The sequence below is a fragment of the Brassica napus genome, chromosome C7, assembly GCF_020379485.1.
Source record: "Brassica napus cultivar Da-Ae chromosome C7, Da-Ae, whole genome shotgun sequence".
In the NCBI taxonomy this organism is placed as follows: domain Eukaryota; kingdom Viridiplantae; phylum Streptophyta; class Magnoliopsida; order Brassicales; family Brassicaceae; genus Brassica; species Brassica napus.
Window position 1 is genome coordinate 47,641,822 of NC_063450.1, and position 19,056 is coordinate 47,660,877.

General features: G+C 30.4%; 1 protein-coding gene across 1 annotated transcript; it reads left to right on the top strand.

Annotated features, from left to right (window-relative positions):
- Window positions 1-16,343: 16,343 nt before the first annotated feature.
- On the top strand, window positions 16,344-19,056 carry LOC106409692 (9-cis-epoxycarotenoid dioxygenase NCED2, chloroplastic). The gene has a single exon (XM_048762944.1). It carries the CDS (start codon window positions 17,174-17,176, stop codon window positions 18,923-18,925), a length of 1,752 nt encoding a protein of 583 aa, XP_048618901.1. The 5' UTR covers window positions 16,344-17,173; the 3' UTR covers window positions 18,926-19,056.

Genomic DNA, 19,056 nt, shown 5'->3' on the forward strand with positions numbered 1-19,056 from the left:
CATTCCTGCTCCGAAGAATATGAGACAGGCTCACATCCTCGAAATCCTCCTGTAATCTCTGGAACACCTCGATCTCTGTCGCGAATGTTAGCCAATCCACCGGGTTTGTAGTCATGTTCACTAGGTCCGAGCAGTCCGTTTCGAATCGTATCGATGTTATTCACATGTCTCTCATACATGAGGCTGCCCAAAGTAAACCTTCCATCTCAGCATGGAAAGCTGAGAGGCTCCTGTTACATGGTCGTAATCTGAAATATTCAGAACTCATTTGGTCCTTAAGACTCCACCCTAAGTCATTATCCACCCTAAGCCACTAACATTGCCATTATCGATCCATGACGCATCAATTTGGTAGGTAGGGATTCAGGGTATCCAAGGGGGCACTGTCTCGACCTCTATAGTAGAAGGGTCGTTATGATCCTCGTTTGCTTCCTCCTTTTCGTTAGCCTTCCTCCAACATTCTGCCTCAAGAGACGCGTGTTGGAGAGTGTCAATCGGGGATACGACTTTCCCATTAAAGAGTTTGTCGTTCTTTGCCTTCCAAATGCACCAACAGATCCATGAGAATGTATCGAATTGTGGTTTCAGTGGAGCCACCTCTTTTCTCTTCCAAAACAGAAAGCTCATGTTTTGGTATATAGATGTACTCGGGAAGTAACCCGGAAGGGACATATAGTCCGATAAAGCCCAAACCTACAGGGCTGGGGGGCATTCAATAAGAAGATGATTAATCGACTCCACTGGGCCAACACATCTAGGACAACTCCTATCGGTGCCCAGGTGTCTATAAGTGAGCCTCTCTGCCGTCGCCACACAACCCGAGATAGCCTGCCACAAGAAATGTTTCATCTTACTCGGGGCCTTTATCTTCCACACATGGCTCTGTAGGCTCGTGATACTCAGTTCTAGAATCCTTTCCTGTGTAAGACTCAACTTGGTCGATCGAAGTAGGTCATAACCGGTTTTAACTGAATACACTCCTGATTTTGTGTGGTTCCAAACATATTCATCTCGAACAAGAGAGCGACAAGGCTTTAGCCCAAGTATCAAAGAGATATCATCTGGGTGAAAGAATTCCCATAAAAGATGTATATCCCACTCTTTGGTATCATTCCTAATAAAAGACTGAACAAAAAATTGGGGTAGTCTGTAAACAATGTGGTCGGTAGGTCTAGGTGGTCGAGCCACTCAGTTTGGAACCCAAAACTCACTCCAAACTCTCGTATCTCGACCGTACCAATTGTCTTTTTCTAATTAAACTTAATTATATTAAAATCTACCCAAATTCGGATCGAAAAATGCAATAGGTTGCCGGAAAAACGTCGGAGAGCACACAGAACGAGATTCCGACAAAGAAACATACAAGAAATATAGTCTTGTCTTGTCATGTATAGTTTTTTTTTCCTTCTTAAATATCCCTTGTTATTGTCTCTCTTATTTACAATACGCATTGTTTGTTTGTTTATATAGTTGAGGTATTGCAAAATAAATATTTCTACAGAAGATGGTTCGACCTTTCGGTGAGAAGAACTCGATGAGGATTACCAAAATAGTGTACCGACTGCCGAGATTCGAGACTGATCTCCGTTCCCGTACATTGTAATTTAATTTCATAAAGCCTATATACGTGTTTGGCCTTCGTATATGTAGGGTTGTGATTGTGTCTATGTTTCCTTAGTCACTTCTTAGAACCATCTTTATCTTTATTGTCATCCAAGGGATATTTTAGTATTTCTTTAAAAGAAAACATATCAGTCGCTTTTTTGGCACATGGCATGACAAGTAAAAGGGGAATTGTAAGGGTGTGTGTGTGGATTCACGTTTTTGCATACGCATATAATATATATTACGATTCGTATCAAGAATCACAAAAGGAGATCCATAAAAAAAGGAAATATTTTTCTTTCCGCCAAAAACATAAAAGAAGTACATTTTTTCTGCCGCCATAGGGAAAACACAAGCAAGTAGACGTATATGTAGAGAAAAAGTTTTTATTTCTCTTAAAGAAAGTATGTAGAGAAAATGATCCTTTAAAAACAAGTTACAGGACGAAAAAAACGAATCATAGATGATAAAACCGAAAATATAGTTCTCGCATAGAGTCAAACAATTACCGGAAAATTAACGGCAACATTATTATGTCATGCTGTTTGAACTTATTATTAAGGATTTTTTTTTTTTTTTGAAACTGAATTATTAAGGATTTGTTTCAGATTAACAAAAGATGTATTTTTGTGTTAAGAGCATTGCACATTTCAGGTAAAAAACATGTGTTCCTTTTATTTTTTTTTGTAACAGGGACATATATGTGGTTCCACACAAGTGTGATCGAGTGTACTATGGATTTGGAACTAAGCGTACTGGATTTGAAACTTACCATTTCTGATATATTTGTTTGTTTGGCCATTCAATATGAACATTTAATTCCTACTGCGACTACCTGGTACCGAAGAACATGCTCCCAGAAAATTAATCGGTTGGACTTCGTCCGTTGATATCCAGTTACTAGAAAAAACAGGGACATGCGTTATTATTTTGTTTCTGCATTATAAAAAGAATTTGGTAAAAGATAACTTGTTAAATTCCTAATTAAACATTCTAAAAAAACTATGTCACTAGTTATGTTTTGCGTTAATAACATACACTTATGTCGGTTCTTACATCCGGATAGTGACACACAATAGTGATACTATCGTAATTTTCAAAAAAAAAACAACGATACTATCACAAAGTACTATACTATAATGTTATAGAACTTGACTGTTTATTATCAATAGATTATATTTTCTAATAATATATTAGTTTTTATTTGAGATCTCATATTCAAAATGCGATTAGGCTTAATAAATTAATTAATCTATTTATAAGCAGTTGATTTTAGAAAAATTGCATCCTATATACACAACTTTTGCCCTAATTAAATCAATACTCTAAATTCCACACCATGGTGTCTTCGTTGATAGACACAAACTTTGTCACATTATAGATAATTTGTTAATTTCACCATTTTTTTGGATTTTAAGCCAATTCACTCTTGATTTTAAGTAAAAATCTATAATATTTAATGTTTTTTGGTCAACCTACAAAATTTAATGTTATTATAGTTTATTTAGTTAGTTCTGACTTCTGGTTAATAATCTGATTTCGATTATTGTCAATTTTAAAGTGAATAGTTTGAGATGAAAAAGAAAAAATAATCATTTGGAGAAAACATGATAAGAATCCCACATCAAAATTCAAAAATAATACGAAATCTTATAAATATGTGTCAATCTACTTATTAACAATTAGTTTCGACTACTATATATTAGTAATAAGCTATTTGTTTTTTTTTTGTAGCCTACAATTGCAGCTTAGGCATACACATCAATAGGTTGAAATTCGAATCCATGACATAAAAGTAGGCAAAAGTACCACATACAAACTTAACACCTCCAGCACCAGGGCTGTGCCTGAATAAAAGCTGATAAAGCATATGCTTGAGAACCAGTGAAAATATTTATACGTATCTGGGTTCGACGTTCCATAACTTTTTTTTATAGAATTTTTACAGTTTATTTAGAAGAAATGGGCAAAAAAAATATTTCTGCTTCAGGGCCAATATATCTGAGGCACGGCCCTGCCTCCAACCTAACACAAATAAGTCTGGGAGAATTCTAACTTTATATACTATTTTTGTAATTGTAAACTATTTTAAATTATTTGATAAAAAATATTATTTTAAATTATTTATAAATGTTTAAAAATTATTAATAGAAGTTTATAAATTCAATCTCATCTCCAGAATTCTAAAACTTAAACAATAATCACTAAATCCTAAATTCAGATATTTTTGTTTAAATGTATTTTTAAAAATTATATCCGGTTTAGTGTATTTTAAGTAATCTTTCAAAAAATCTTACAAAATATAAAAGTAGGCAAAAGTACCACAGATAAATTTCACACCTCCCGGTCTCCCACCAAATACCAAAAAGTTATGGGTTTATCACTTTCGGACTGAACCGTGCACATTTATTGGGCTTTTATGAATCTTATACACATGGTATCGAAGTTTCGTTTTTTTGACAGAATCAGTATGGACTATAACCAGAGCTCAAGTCTTAAGCCATACTCGTTTAATCACTAAGCTCTTCCAACAGGTAGCTTCTTTTTTATGCTCACTTCACATATCCACCATATTCTCACTTCATAATCTTTGCATGATCTTGGTTTTGTTTTATGATTCTTGCAGCCCGGGACGGATATAGAAATACATTTTGTATGAGACATATAATCCTTAACCCAAAACGCCGACTGCAATTGCCCTCCACGGCCTCCCCAAAGTCCCAGAGAAAGCTGAAAAACCGCCGGAGTCGCATCTCCTATGCAGCGAGCACTCACTAGAGCCAAACCCTAGCCCAAATCCTTGCGCATATATCGAAGGGGAGCATGACGGACGGAAGGCAGCAAAATGAGGAAGCTTAACCCGAGACGAGAACCTCCTGCGTCGACACGCGTGCATGCGCCGCTAGACGCCGGGGAAAACTCAAAACACGTTTGTTTCTTTGCCCGAGAGAGAGAGAAAGTTAATAGCTGATTGGTCCAATTTACCTGCACTGCACACACCTTGCCACAACTACGTGTTGTACGTGTGTCCACCCCTGCTTGCAGCTGAAATTCCCAATAAAACCGGCTGATTTGAAAAAAGAAAACAGAAAGTTTGATCGATCGAGATTATCTGTACGGAGACAAGAGTAATACTCAGATATGTAATACAATTTTCTTGCTTTCTAAGCATTCTTCACCCACTTTTTCTAACATTTACTCTGTATATATATTTAAACGAATTACACAATGGGAAATTTTCTTCCACAATCCTCAAAAAGAAGAAGATTAAATTTTTTTTGAGAGTCTGATCTTCTGTTCTCCCGCCATTTTTTTTTTCTTTTATTTTGTTGTTCTTGATTGGACTGGCCGAAGTATGTTCGGTTTACATTTCGTTTTTTGGGTTGGTTTAGTCATATAAAGAGGCCTCGCTGATGAAATTTATGAACCGTCGAAAATAAATAAACGTAGCACACTCTAATGGGTCTAATATGGGCCTATTCAATTCCCAGTTTTTCCTTTGATAACTACAAAATTCACAACTTAAAAAAAAAAATACTTCACAAAACCGGAATTCGTGTTATAGTGGTTTATGCTCTTCGTGTCATAATTTACGTGAATATATGTTCTAGGGTATAAAAAGTAAGACTGCACTACTCCATAAGAGTTAATTGCGTAGCCTAAATTTTCACTGAATTCAAATTTCAATTTCTGATGAGTAATAATATAATAATGCACAAGAATGGTAATAGAAACATTTTATATAGTTTTCTATTCATTAAAAAGACTATGAAAATACAATCATTGGCGATATTAAATTCTTGCAAATAGATGTCGTCCAAAAAATTCTTGCAATATAAATTTATAACTAACAAATCGCCAGTGATTCATTTTTTAACTTATTGCAATAAAAATTAATCTACATATCAAAAGTTCAAAAAAAAAAAAATTACATCTATTTTTTGAAAAACTAAACAAATCACTCATAGAAAAGTATATCTAATAACATAAATTCAAAATGTAAGACCTCTCAAACTACAAAGCTTAATTTATTTGCGTGAAGGCACACACAAAATCCCATGATCTAATACTCGATTTGGAACTTTAGTTTTTAAGTCAATGATGGTGGTTTTTAGCCAAACTTTTGAGTTCTAAGATAGAATGTTTATTGTCATAATTCACTTATAAGACGACCATACTTTAATTTTCATACTTAAAATAGAGATAATCTGATTATTTTTCATTCATTGGCGAAACTTCTTTCAGTAAGCATTTAGTTGATACGAAAGAAACACGACTTAGATATTCAAACTCTATAGATGTACCACAAAAACCTATCAAATTCATTGTACCTGTTCTTTTCATAAATAGGCTTTCCTTGCTTTCACTGAAATCAGAAAATAAAGAATATGAGAACGATATGACGAGTTAAATACCGTAGAACAACGTGCGTTTAAAATATTAGTTAGTATACTTTCATTTGTTAGATGTATATGTTATTTAAATTATATATGTCGAATATATTTAACGTAACATTTATAAATATTTAGATATCACATTTTAATTAAAGAGAAAAAATTGGAAAACATAAAATATATACATGCATGCATACAAATTATATATATGCTTTTTCAAATTATATGTTTTCTTCAAATTCTATACATATACAAACTAGTGTTTGACTGAGCATAGGTCCATATAGTTATAAAATATTAAAGGAGTATGTGCAATATTTTTTTTCTATATTTTTTTCATAAAAAAAAAAAGTTATTTTCATTTGACTTTCATTCCGACAAAGTCTAACTCATCCATTTTTCAGAAATACCAAAAAAGAGCCTATTATTTATTTATGGGCAATTCTTTCAGATAGCTATATTTAAGTTTTTGTCATAAAAATAGTACTCAAGAAAGAAAATGATCAAAATAGTCCATTTTTATTTTGAAAATTTTAATAATTATTTTTTATTTTTAAAAATTTGAAACCATATCCCCAAAACCCCACCCCTTAACTCTAAACCATAAGTCTATATTAGTTAACCCTAAGGTAAAAATATATTTTTACCATTTAATAAAACTTATTATGATCATTTTCTTCATTGAGGGCTATTTTTGTGACAAAAACTTAAAAATGACTATCTTAGGAAATTTCTCAATAGATACTACTTTAGAAAATTACTAGGTTAAGATCTGCGCCTTGCGCGGGATGAACATTATATATATAAATTATTTTAGGTTTTATATTTTTTTATATATTATGAAATAATAAATATAAATTGAATAAATTAAAAATTCAGTAACTATTACATATATAATCGAATTGGTGCGAACATATAAATAAATTTTATTAATCCAAATAATATTTTTTCTATTTGATAGGATATATAATTAATTTAAATGATATTAACATATATATTATATTTTAAATATTAATGTCTATTAAATGATGATTTCTACCCATATGGTTTTTTTATCATTTGTATCTTTTATAGCAAAAAAATTAAATTACTGATAACAAAATTTTTATTGTGGAATTAATAGTTTTAGTAATTTATATTTTTTTTAAAATGAAGTTTGTCAATGTTTGTTCAAAGTTTTTATCAAAATAAATTGTTCAAAGTAAATTTCAAAATTAAAATATTTATGTATTTTATATGATTTATAGTTTAATTTAAAAATATATATATATATATATATATATATATATATATATATATATATATCTTTTAATCTTAATATTAATTAAATTAGACTTTTTTATTTATATAATTTTGTAATCATTTGTATCTTGTCATTAAAAAAAATTTTAAACTATGGATCACAAAGTTTGAATGTGAGAATTTTAACACTTTTAGTAATTTATAGTCATTTTAAAAATTCAAAATATAGCATATACAGAAAAATATAAAATTTTATTATATAGTTAATCTGGTTATTTAATTTATTTTAATAGTTTAAAATTAAATAAATATGATAGAAGATATACTAATTTTATCAAATTTTTATTATTCAAAATTATTAATTGTCATATATATTTTAGCCACATTAAGCAATTCTTTATTTTTTATTTAAAGAAATAATAAAAAAATTACTAATTAATTTATAGTTAGTTTAATAAAAAATTTATTATATAATTAGATGGATCAACCTATTTTCAGAAGATTCTAATAATCATTGTAGTGATGACGTGTGTCTACAAAAAAAAATTGTAACGTGTCTCAATTAACAGGGGATCTCGGATTTACGTACTTGTTTACGACTGAAGTTTGGAATAGTCTGGAATTAAAGTAGTGCGTCAAATTTTAGAAGTTTTCAATTTAGTCAAAATCTAAAATATACAGTTGCCAATATGAATTATATATATCTTTTTTTGTTCTTTTTGATATATCTCGACAAATCACACTTGCGCAGTAGCGTAGAGTCTTCATTTGAACTTGGATTTGCGGATCCATTGAGTTTAAGGTATTAATTAAAGTTCATATGTATGCAGTATACTATATGCACACACAAAATACACTATACTACCCTCTTTGTTTCGATACAAGTGATATTTAAGGTTTTTGCACATAGATTAAGAAAATACAAATTTTTATACAATTTATATTGGTTACATAAAAATATCATTAAATGAAATTAGTTCAACCAATAAAAAATATTATTTTGTAACTGGTCACAAAATTTAAATGATATTAAATTATATCTAGAATAGTGAGAACATCAATTATTTTATAAAAAAAAATATTTCTTTGAACACCATTTAAAATAATACGGAGGAAGTATTGATTTATCTCTTTGGATTTATTGTATTCAGTTTCGTTACGTAAATTGGTTGTCTCATTTGTGCTTTAATTTGTTTTTTACATATGTTTAGACAAACTTTGCTATTATATATTTCATCTTTTTAATATAAGTGGCGCTTAAGGTTTTTGCGCAATGATTAGATAATATAAAACTTTATACAATTTGTTTTGGTTACATAAAACTATCATTGAAAAACCAGTTCAATCAAAAAAAAAATTTTCTGTTTCATTTTAATTGTCATTTTAGATTTATGCACACAAACTAAGAAAAAAAATTTAATTCTGCATATTTTCAAAATAAAAACATCATTACCGCGAAGCTTACACTTGTTCACTAATTATGACGGTTCGCCAGGGCCTCTTTCCTCCTCCATTTTCTGCTCAATACACCTAACTATTCTTTAACCAATAAAAAAATAAACTATATTGTTAATAAATTTTGCATTGAAATTTTAAAACGACACTTATTTTGAAACGAAAAATTTACTCTACAATGATAATTAAACTGAAACGGAAAGAGTATTATTTTGTAGTTAGTCACAAGTTTAAAATACGTTAAATTTTATCTAGGACAACGAGAACATCATCTATTTTGCCACAAAAATATTTTATTTAAACGCCATTTATAAATTATAACTTAATTTCATAGTTGTTTGAACAAAAGAATGTTTAAGTACCATATATTTTTCATTTAGGAACACACGGACACTTTCTCCCCATATATAGGCAGTTAGAGCGTCTGCACTCTGCAGTGCAAATTTCTGGCAGAGTATTTTAAAATTAAAAATATTAAAAATTATAAAATAAAAAAGAGATATGGAAAAAGAAGAGAGAATTTAAGAACGGATTTGAAAAAAATCTCCTATTTTTTGAGAGACTAAATCAACATATGTCAATTTTTAGTTAATTTTTTTTTTTGACAAACAATTTTTAGTTAATTTACTTTTATTTATGAATATTACGTTAACTAATAAATATAAGTCAATATCTTGGAGATATTTAATGTTGTAATACTATACCTCTATATGCTAAATATTTAAATATTTGTCGATGTTAACTTTTAAAATTATAGAAAAAAAAATTTAAATAACAAAAATCATATTATCTAACAATGATTAATCTTTAGTACCTTAAACCAATGAAAACAAATTTTAAATTATATAGTTTATTTTAAAAATTAAACAAAAACTAAATATTTAATTATTTACTCGATAATATAAATCTATGAAGCGAAAAGTTTAATTTTTTTAAAACTTTCTAAATTTGTGAAATGTTACAATATCTTTGAATATGACAATAAAAAAATATTTTATTAATCTTTATATATATAGTTATGATTGTAATAATGAAATAATAACCGAAAATATATATATAGAAGAAGATACAAATACATGTGAAAGTTTGAAACAATCTATTCAATGAAAAAATATACAGTAAACTTATTATGTTTTAAAAATTTATAGACACATATATATTATAATAAATACCAATTTAGAATTGAAAACAAAATATTTATATAAAAATAAATGAAAACAAAAATCCGCGCGGTTGCGCGGATCGAAATCTAGTTATAGCTTAATTTCATAGTTGTTTGAACAAAAGAATGTTTAAGTACCATATATTTTTCATTTAGGAACACACGGACACTTTCTCCCCATATATAGGCAGTTAGAGCGTCTACACTCTGCAGTGCAAATTTCTGGCATAGTATTTTAAAATTAAAAATATTAAAAATTATAAAATAAAAAAGAGATATGGAAAAAGAAGAGAGAATTTAAGAACGGATTTGAAAAAAATCTCCTATTTTCTGAGAGACTAAATCAACATATGTCAATTTTTAGTTAATTTTTTTTTTTGACAAACAATTTTTAGTTAATTTACTTTTATTTATGAATATTACGTTAACTAATAAATATAAGTCAATATTAAATTGGTAAAAAATTCTCAAAGAGCTACACGTTAATGATGTTCTTAGTTTTGACAGTCGTATCATGGTATTCGTTAATTATTATCTTATATTTGTGCGCATATATAAATGCAGATATACCTACCAATGTGTAGATATATGCGTGCATGCGTGTATAATGTGTCTTACTATATTATTACAACCATACGACATTTTGTCATGGAATTGTAATAATAACTTTTCTCCCTAAAACTTTATTACAGATTTAGTTATTTTAACATATTATTTTTTTTTGTAGTGTTTCAACCACACAAGTCGGTTCTTTAGTCAACAAGATCTCCACTATTCTTACGACAATTTGACATAATGATAACTGGAAAAAGCAATGTTCAAAACTAAAAATTGCAAATAACAATTTGATCAAAAAGGATGTGATCTTTTGCAGATGGTTCGTAAGATCTTCACTTGCAAATGTGTTTGAAAATGAATTGTCCGTCGTGGATCCATATCCCTGATGATTGGATCAATCACTTAAATATAAGAGAAACAAATAAATCTGATGCACGTGTACCCACAGAAATATAGAATTGAATCATTTATCTGGTGTAATAACAACTGTAGCATTTAAAAGTTAGTAATGGAATTCACATTGTCATTTTGAGTAGGGATAACTCTGCGTATATTTTAAGCGATAGAATAATGAATTTTTTGTGACAAAAAAAAAAAAAGACTAATGAATTTAATATGACAAATGACTATAATGACTAAATGCAACCTAACTAAATCAAGAATATGGATCCCCAGTTGTCATCCTTTAGTTATACTATATTTTTCAGGGCCCCTACAAGTATGGAAAAGTTTTCTTTTTTGACTAGGTCGGTGGATATTTCAAGCCATCATCAATTCTCAAGTACCTTTCGTCTTTGTTAAATACAGTGAAACCTTCTTTTTTTTTTTTTTTTTTAACACATACAGTGAAACCTCTATAAATTAATAATGTTAGGATTACACCAAAACTATAATTTTTTTATTAATTTATAGATATATTAATTTAACGATATACTAATTGAACCAAAAATTCAATTTGGGACTATAAAATTATATTATTTTATAGAAATTTTTAGTATATATTAATTTATCGAATATTAATTTATAGAAATTCTACTGTATATATGTGATGTTTTGTTTTTGTACATATATGTTATACTCTTAATCGTCTAAAGAGTGTATTTCATTTGTGGAATTTGAAAGGGTAGACAGTTTTATCTTTGGATAGAAAAAATTATTGGCCCTTAAGGTGAAATTTTACAAACTCCTATTTTAGAAGCAAAAAGAAATCATGCGATGCAATGCTAAAAAAGCAAATTATGCAATGCTGTTTTCTTAAGAAAATACTAAAACTAATTTTTCAAAAAATAAGTTGGCTAACAAATTTATTTTCTGTGACCAAAAGTCGTTGGTTCAAAACGTTGGAAAGATAATCAGAAGTTATATTTTTTAAAATTGTATTATCCATTTCAATGGTTGTAATGGTTATCTCTTGTTAATCAACGAACTTATACTCTCTCTTTTTTATTATAAGTGCCGTTTAAAATTTTTTCACACAAATTAAAAATATGACTAAAAACAAATTACCCCTGTTTACATTATTTTGTATGATTTTGTAAATTTAAAGTAAAAATAAAAACTGGAAAAATATTTATATTTGTTTTGAAAATGTAAAACGAAAAACAAATTTTAAAAGCTAAAACGATACTGAATCGGAGGAAATATATTTCAACGATTGTCATTTGTTAGTCCACACTGAAATTATATATTTCAATATTGATCTTCTAGATCGAAAACTTATAATTAGCAATCAAAAGGACTTACTTTCTAGGGCAATGGTCTTTGAATTTGCGCCAGTGTGAATGAGTTTGCCAGTGATGTAACAGCATGGTCATGATCAAAGGTTGATAATGGCTAGGAGCCTAGGATAGTCAAACCATAACAAGCATGTATTTATTATGGGATTTGCTTATATCTTACCTGCCTTAATTCTATTATTAACCACTCTCCAATTTGTTTTTGATCTTACCAATCAAAATGCTTTCTACTCATCTTTATCTCAATAGGTAGATAATAAAGTCTAAAAATTGACAGGTTAAAAAAACCTTATTTTCTCTTGGCCTAACCAAATTCATTATTTAATTTATATAACTTACCACCTCAACGTTTTTAAAATACTTGTTTATTTAAGATTCACGACACGTATTAACAACATTGGATCTAGCTAGCAGCATTCATAAACTTTGTACGACTAGCTAGCAATTATCTTGTTTCTGCCTACTTTGACTCACTTTTGTTGCATTTATCTAGTCAAAATCTGATGATGCTCTAGAGTTTTATGACATAATGCAAGGTTTTCACTAAGACTTAGAGACGACATTCATGAATGTAGATTAGTTCTATATTTTCAATTATTTAAGAAAAGGAACATAGTATATTAACAAATATGAATGTGAAAGCCTTTTATATAAAAAAAAAAAAATATGAATGCATGATCGTCTCATCAGATGAAAAATATCAGAGTAAACGTTAGAAAAATAAATTTTAAAATTACCATAAAAATGAGAACTCGCAAGAATAACCGATTTAGGCATAATTTCAAAATGACTATCACTCTTAATTTTTTTAGGTCTAGAAAATCACTTTATACATACAGTTTTATCAGTTTTAACCTATAAAAGTGAGCAAGTTTGATTTAGCATAAATGAAAAGTTTTTTTTTTTGAGAAATAATAAACGACAATGTTGATTAAAAATAACAACGACGATGAGCTTCTATATTTTTTCAAATCGTGAAATGTTTTTGAAAACCGATATTTTTATAAGATTTTTGGTTTGATGGTAATGATATACTAGAAAGTCCTATATATATGTTTTATTTTTTGCTAAAAATTCCTATATATATATGTTGGCTAGTCATTTGCAAAAACAGCATTCGTAAATAAGTTTGACCATTAACTGTTCTGTATTTTTTCGTTTAAATAGCATGTTATATTAGTTGATGAAACATCTTTTTGTTTTAGATGATATCACGCTATATATTGATTAAGTACTGCAAGAAAAAATAGATTTATTTATATTTTTGCTATAATGTGTGTTTTGACAAACTTTTGCAAATTAGCATCTCTAATAAGCTAATATACCACCTACCTAAATAAATGTAGAAAAATAATAATTAATAAAATAAATAAATGTCTGAAAATATATAAAAGTTTGATAGAAAACCAAATAATATGATATGAAATTCAAAACATATAAAGAACTAGTCCTAAATTTTGAAACATATAACAGCCTAGTGAAAAGTGACATTAACTCAAATAAAATCAAGATGTGTCAGTACTACTACGAGTGTGATTGGTTGGTATGTGATCATTTTAGATGTGGCTTTAATTTGTTTTGTTGTATAAATATTTTCAAAAAAAACATTGAAAGCTCTAAATAAAAACTAGAGTTACCATATTTCCTTTTCTAATTTTTCTGATCTAGATTTATTTTTAAAGTTAAAGTATGATTGCTTTATAAATTAGCTTTATAAATAAAAATGGTTGTCCACGTATCCAGAGCTATTGCCAATCAACCCCTACAGTGTCTGGTATATAATTAATGCTAAGTTTTGGTCCTAGGTTACACATAAATCAATTACCAAATTGGGTTTTCATCTCGTCTGGTTTGATGGTACAACTACAATCCGTAAGTCTCATCATCTTCGTGTGCATGGAATGTGAACACACTATAACATCAAATCTTGACCTCTTTTTTCGCAGATACGCTTGTAAGATTGTAATCAGATGACATTATTAATCAATGTTCTAAAAATTGCTAGGCGGTGGCTAGGCCCTTTACAAAGAATTGTCGTTTCAGCGGGTGCGTAGGCAGACTTTTTTGAATGTTTAGACCATTTTTTAATAAATTGGTTTGAAAAAAGATCGTTTCGTTCATACCTGATTTACCAACTAGGCGAGCGCCTAGGCGCGGCCTATTCCGATTTTTAGAACACTGTTATTAATATACTTAATTTCTAGAAAATTTAGAAGCTTTATCTAGAGAACAAAAGAGCAGGGTAAGCCGTTTTATAATCTGTGTATATACTTTTACCGAATTTTGGTGGATCAATGTGCCAAACATCAATTATAACTTGCTCTGTTTTATAGTAACATATTTTGCTGGTTTGGATGGGATGATACGAATTTTGTATTTTGTATAAAATAGATAACCTTTTAAATAAGGGGTAAATGAGTTATTTTTACACGATGAATACAAATAATATTAAATATCTAAATAATAATTACATTAATATAGATGCTCATGTAATTTTAACTGGAAACCAACTAACAATAAATAAACACGTCCGATGCAAAACTTTTAATTATGTTTATTACTCCTTATGTAACCAAATCAAATAACCTGTTTTAATTATTTTGATGACTACACGTGTGGCTTTAGTGATAAATCACGTGGTATCTTCGTCCATGACTCCATGCATAAGTGGACTTTCTTCTAGTTCACTCCTCGAGAGATTTAATTTATGTTTCATTAAAAATAAGTCAGTTTTATTTATAACAAATTTTTCGTATTCTTGAAATGTTTGTTGAAACTCGTGACAAAAAAAAAAAGAAATGTTTGTTGAAACTATATCTTCTCATATTCTAAAATAATATTTTTTCCGAAATGCAAATGCCCTGTATTTTTCAAAATTTTTTTTTTTTTTTGAAAAAAATACATTTTTCTTAGTGAGAAAATTGATCTACATGAATAAGAAAAGATCAAAAGAATGATGAGAGTAGAATGGGAACCTCTTCTAGAGGGGTGAGTATTATTATAGGTTTTTTGAAAAGGGATTTGGTGGCTGGATATGAAAAAAAAAACTAGTACATGCACCATATTATCGGATTGTGCGAAACTGAAATTTGTTTAATCGTCAATACAAGCAGAAACTACTAAATTCCTTCGATGTTTTGAAAATTATTTGGTTACATATGTTAAATCGGAAGAAACTATTCAACTAGGATTTTGATGTGATTTACATTAAAATGATAAATTCATTATTATTCAAACGTGAGTTTAAAAAATATTTTTAAATTTAATGTTATTGACTTTGTTATTTAATAAAAATTATAAAATGTACTATTATTGAATAAAATTTAAACTTTAGATTTTAGAGGTTTTAAGCATTTGTAGTGTTTAAAAGGAATTTTCTTGATTATTAAAATAAAAATTAAAACCTCGTAATTTAAGATAAGATTTTAAAATGGTTTAACAGAAACCAAATTCTCAAACTCACCTAAAATAGCTAAAATTTATTAAAAATCAAATCAATTCAAATTCAGATTGAATTATATTTTATCGATGTATTAAAGTTTTTGAATGACGCCAAAATCGTTAATGAACAAAATTTATTTTTTCATTACTACTACTAATTAGGTCTGAGACTTTTATCCGAGATCCGGATTCGATCCGAAAATCCGGATATCCGGAGGGGCCGAATCCGGATCCGGATAGTAAAATGTTGGATCCGTCAAAGCCGGATCCGGATATCTTAATTTTTAAGTCCGGATATCCGGATCGGTAAGTTTTATTAATAAATATTTCAAAAATAGTAATATCTATATATAAAAATTAATTTTATTTAATATATTTTCATTTTTATAATAATATATATAAATTTTATGTAAATTTTGTAATATTATACATAGAAATAATTAAAGACATTATATATATATATTTTTAAATTATTGTTAATATTTTATATATATATATATATATATATTAATATTATTTTTTATTTATTTTAAGGATCCAAATCCGGATCCGGATATCCGCCGGATATTACAATTTTTAGGAGGATATCCGACACCCGGATATCCGAGAACCCTGGATCCGGATAAGGATAGTAAAATTATGGATCCGCCGGATAAGGATCTGGATCCGGATACCTTAAAATTGCTCGGATACCCGATCCGTCCCAGGCCTACTACTAATGTATAACAACACTATTGTTAAAAATGCCTTAATGGTTTTTTGGTTCTATTTATATTTTATAGTGGCTTATTATTTAGTTATAATTTCTTATATAATACATATTTTTACTGTATCAACAAGTTGATTTAATGTATTTATTGGCATATGTGAAGGATATCGGGAAACTAAGAGTATTTAAACTAAATTTTTAAATCAATCTAAAGGTTTATTATTATTAAATATATAAGACAAAAATCATTTAGTAAGAGATGTGCAATATGTTTAGCAATCAAAAGTTTTATAGAAAAAATCTCTTAATACCTTACTTGATTTCTTTTGGACAACAACACTTTATTTCACGAGCAAAATTTGATATTCGATATGTAATTTACTGTTTTAAAATTTTTAAATATTTTTAATTTACTTTTGATGTTATTTAATAAATAAAGAAATCTGACACAATGCAATGAATTTTCGAAGAAAAAATATTCTTTTCTTAATATGATATCAAAAAGATTTGTTTCCTAATAAGAAAATTTGTCTTAATGACTTCCCGCTTTTAACCATAATGCATCAAAATTATTTAGTATTAATATGTTTTCTATGGGTTTTCATGTAATACAAGGCTGGTTTATATCATTTTCTAAACGTCCTACCAAAAAAAAAAATATCATTTTCTAAACGTACTTGTAAATACATCAAATTATTTAGTATTTAGTATTACTCTCTGTCTCTATCTCTTATCCAACTCTATATATAGTTTCTCTTTCTTGGTTTTTCTTATCATCGAACTTTCTATTCATCTCCTCTCTCTATTCTCTCTCCCTCTCGCTCTCAGTCTTCAGACCAGAAACAAGATACAGTCAGTGTCTCAAAATACCATGATGGTTTCTCTGCTTACAATGTCGATGAGTGGTGCTCAAACATGGCCTCAGGCCCATACTGATTTAGGCTTTGGGCCCATCAAAAGACAGCCGAAGATTAAATGCACGGTGCATATCGACGTAACGGAATTACCCTTGAAACGGCCTTCATTCACACCCAGAACCACCGCGACGCCACCGCGGCATAATCCTCTCCGGCTAAACATCTTCCAGAAAGCAGCGGCGATTGCGATCGATGTGGCTGAGCGAGCGTTGATCTCACGTGAGCAAGATACTCCTCTTCCCAAAACCGCTGATCCACGTATTCAAATCGCCGGGAATTATTTCCCGGTGCCGGAATTTCCCGTCCGAGAGTGTCTCGACGTTGAAGGAACAATCCCTGACTGCATTAACGGAGTTTATGTCCGTAACGGTGCAAATCCGATGTTCGAGCCAATCGCTGGGCATCATTTGTTCGACGGAGACGGAATGGTTCACGCAGTTAAAATAACCAACGGTTCAGCAAGCTACGCATGCCGGTTTACTAAAACCGAGAGATTAATTCAAGAAAAACGATTGGGTCGACCGGTTTTTCCGAAAGCAATCGGCGAGCTTCACGGCCACTCGGGAATCGCACGTCTGATGCTTTTTTACGCACGTGGGCTTTGCGGCCTCGTCAACAATCAAAACGGCGTCGGGGTAGCGAACGCCGGTTTGGTTTACTTCAATAACCGGCTTTTAGCAATGTCAGAAGACGATTTACCGTACCAATTAAAAATAACTCAAACCGGCGACCTCCAAACCGTTGGGCGTTACGATTTCGACGGTCAGTTAAAATCATCGATGATCGCCCACCCGAAACTCGACCCGGTTACAAAGGAGCTCCACGCGCTAAGCTACGACGTCGTTAAAAAGCCTTACCTGAAATATTTCAGATTCTCGCCGGACGGCGTTAAATCACCGGAGCTGGAGATCCCGCTCGAGACTCCGACGATGGTTCACGATTTCGCTATAACGGAGAATTTCGTGGTGATTCCGGATCAGCAAGTCGTGTTTAAGCTAGGGGAGATGATCGCCGGAAACTCTCCGGTGATTTTCGACGGCGAAAAGGTTTCGCGATTGGGGATAATGCCGAAAGACGCGACGGAGGCTTCCGAGGTAATCTGGGTGAATTCGCCGGAGACATTCTGTTTCCATCTCTGGAACGCGTGGGAATCGCCGGAGACGGAGGAAGTGGTGGTGATCGGGTCGTGTATGTCGCCGGCGGATTCTATCTTCAACGAGAGAGACGAGAGCTTGAGAAGCGTCTTGACTGAGATCAGGATAAACCTCAGGACGCGTGAAGCCACGCGACGCGCGTTGCTGGATGACGATGTGAATTTAGAAATCGGTATGGTTAACCGAAACCGGTTAGGTAGAAAAACCCGGTTCGCGTTTCTGGCTATCGCTGATCCTTGGCCAAAAGTTTGCGGTTTCGCCAAGGTTGATCTTTGCACCGGTGAAATCGAAAAGTACATTTACGGCGGCGAGAAGTACGGAGGAGAACCGTTTTTCTTGCCCGGTGGCACCGTTGACGGTAAGGGAGGAGAAAATGAAGATGACGGTTACATATTCTCTCACGTCCACGACGAAGAGAAAGAGACGTCCGAACTTCAGATTATTAACGCCGTTAATTTAAAGCTTGAAGCTACGATTAAACTACCGTCTAGAGTACCGTACGGGTTTCATGGTACATTTGTGGATTCAAGTGAACTCGTGGATCAATCATAATAATTATTGTACTTGTTAATGATTTTAAAAAGTAGATATAGGTTAAGATTCTAACAATTTGTACCAGTTTTATAACGAATGGTTATAGATTGTATTTGCCTTTTGTTTGGACGTGATACATTCAAAATAAA

Excerpts from the sequence above, each read along its gene's own strand:
- LOC106409692 (XM_048762944.1), top strand. The coding sequence starts at position 17,174 with ATGATGGTTTCTCTGCTTACAATGTCGATGAGTGGTGCTCAAACATGG.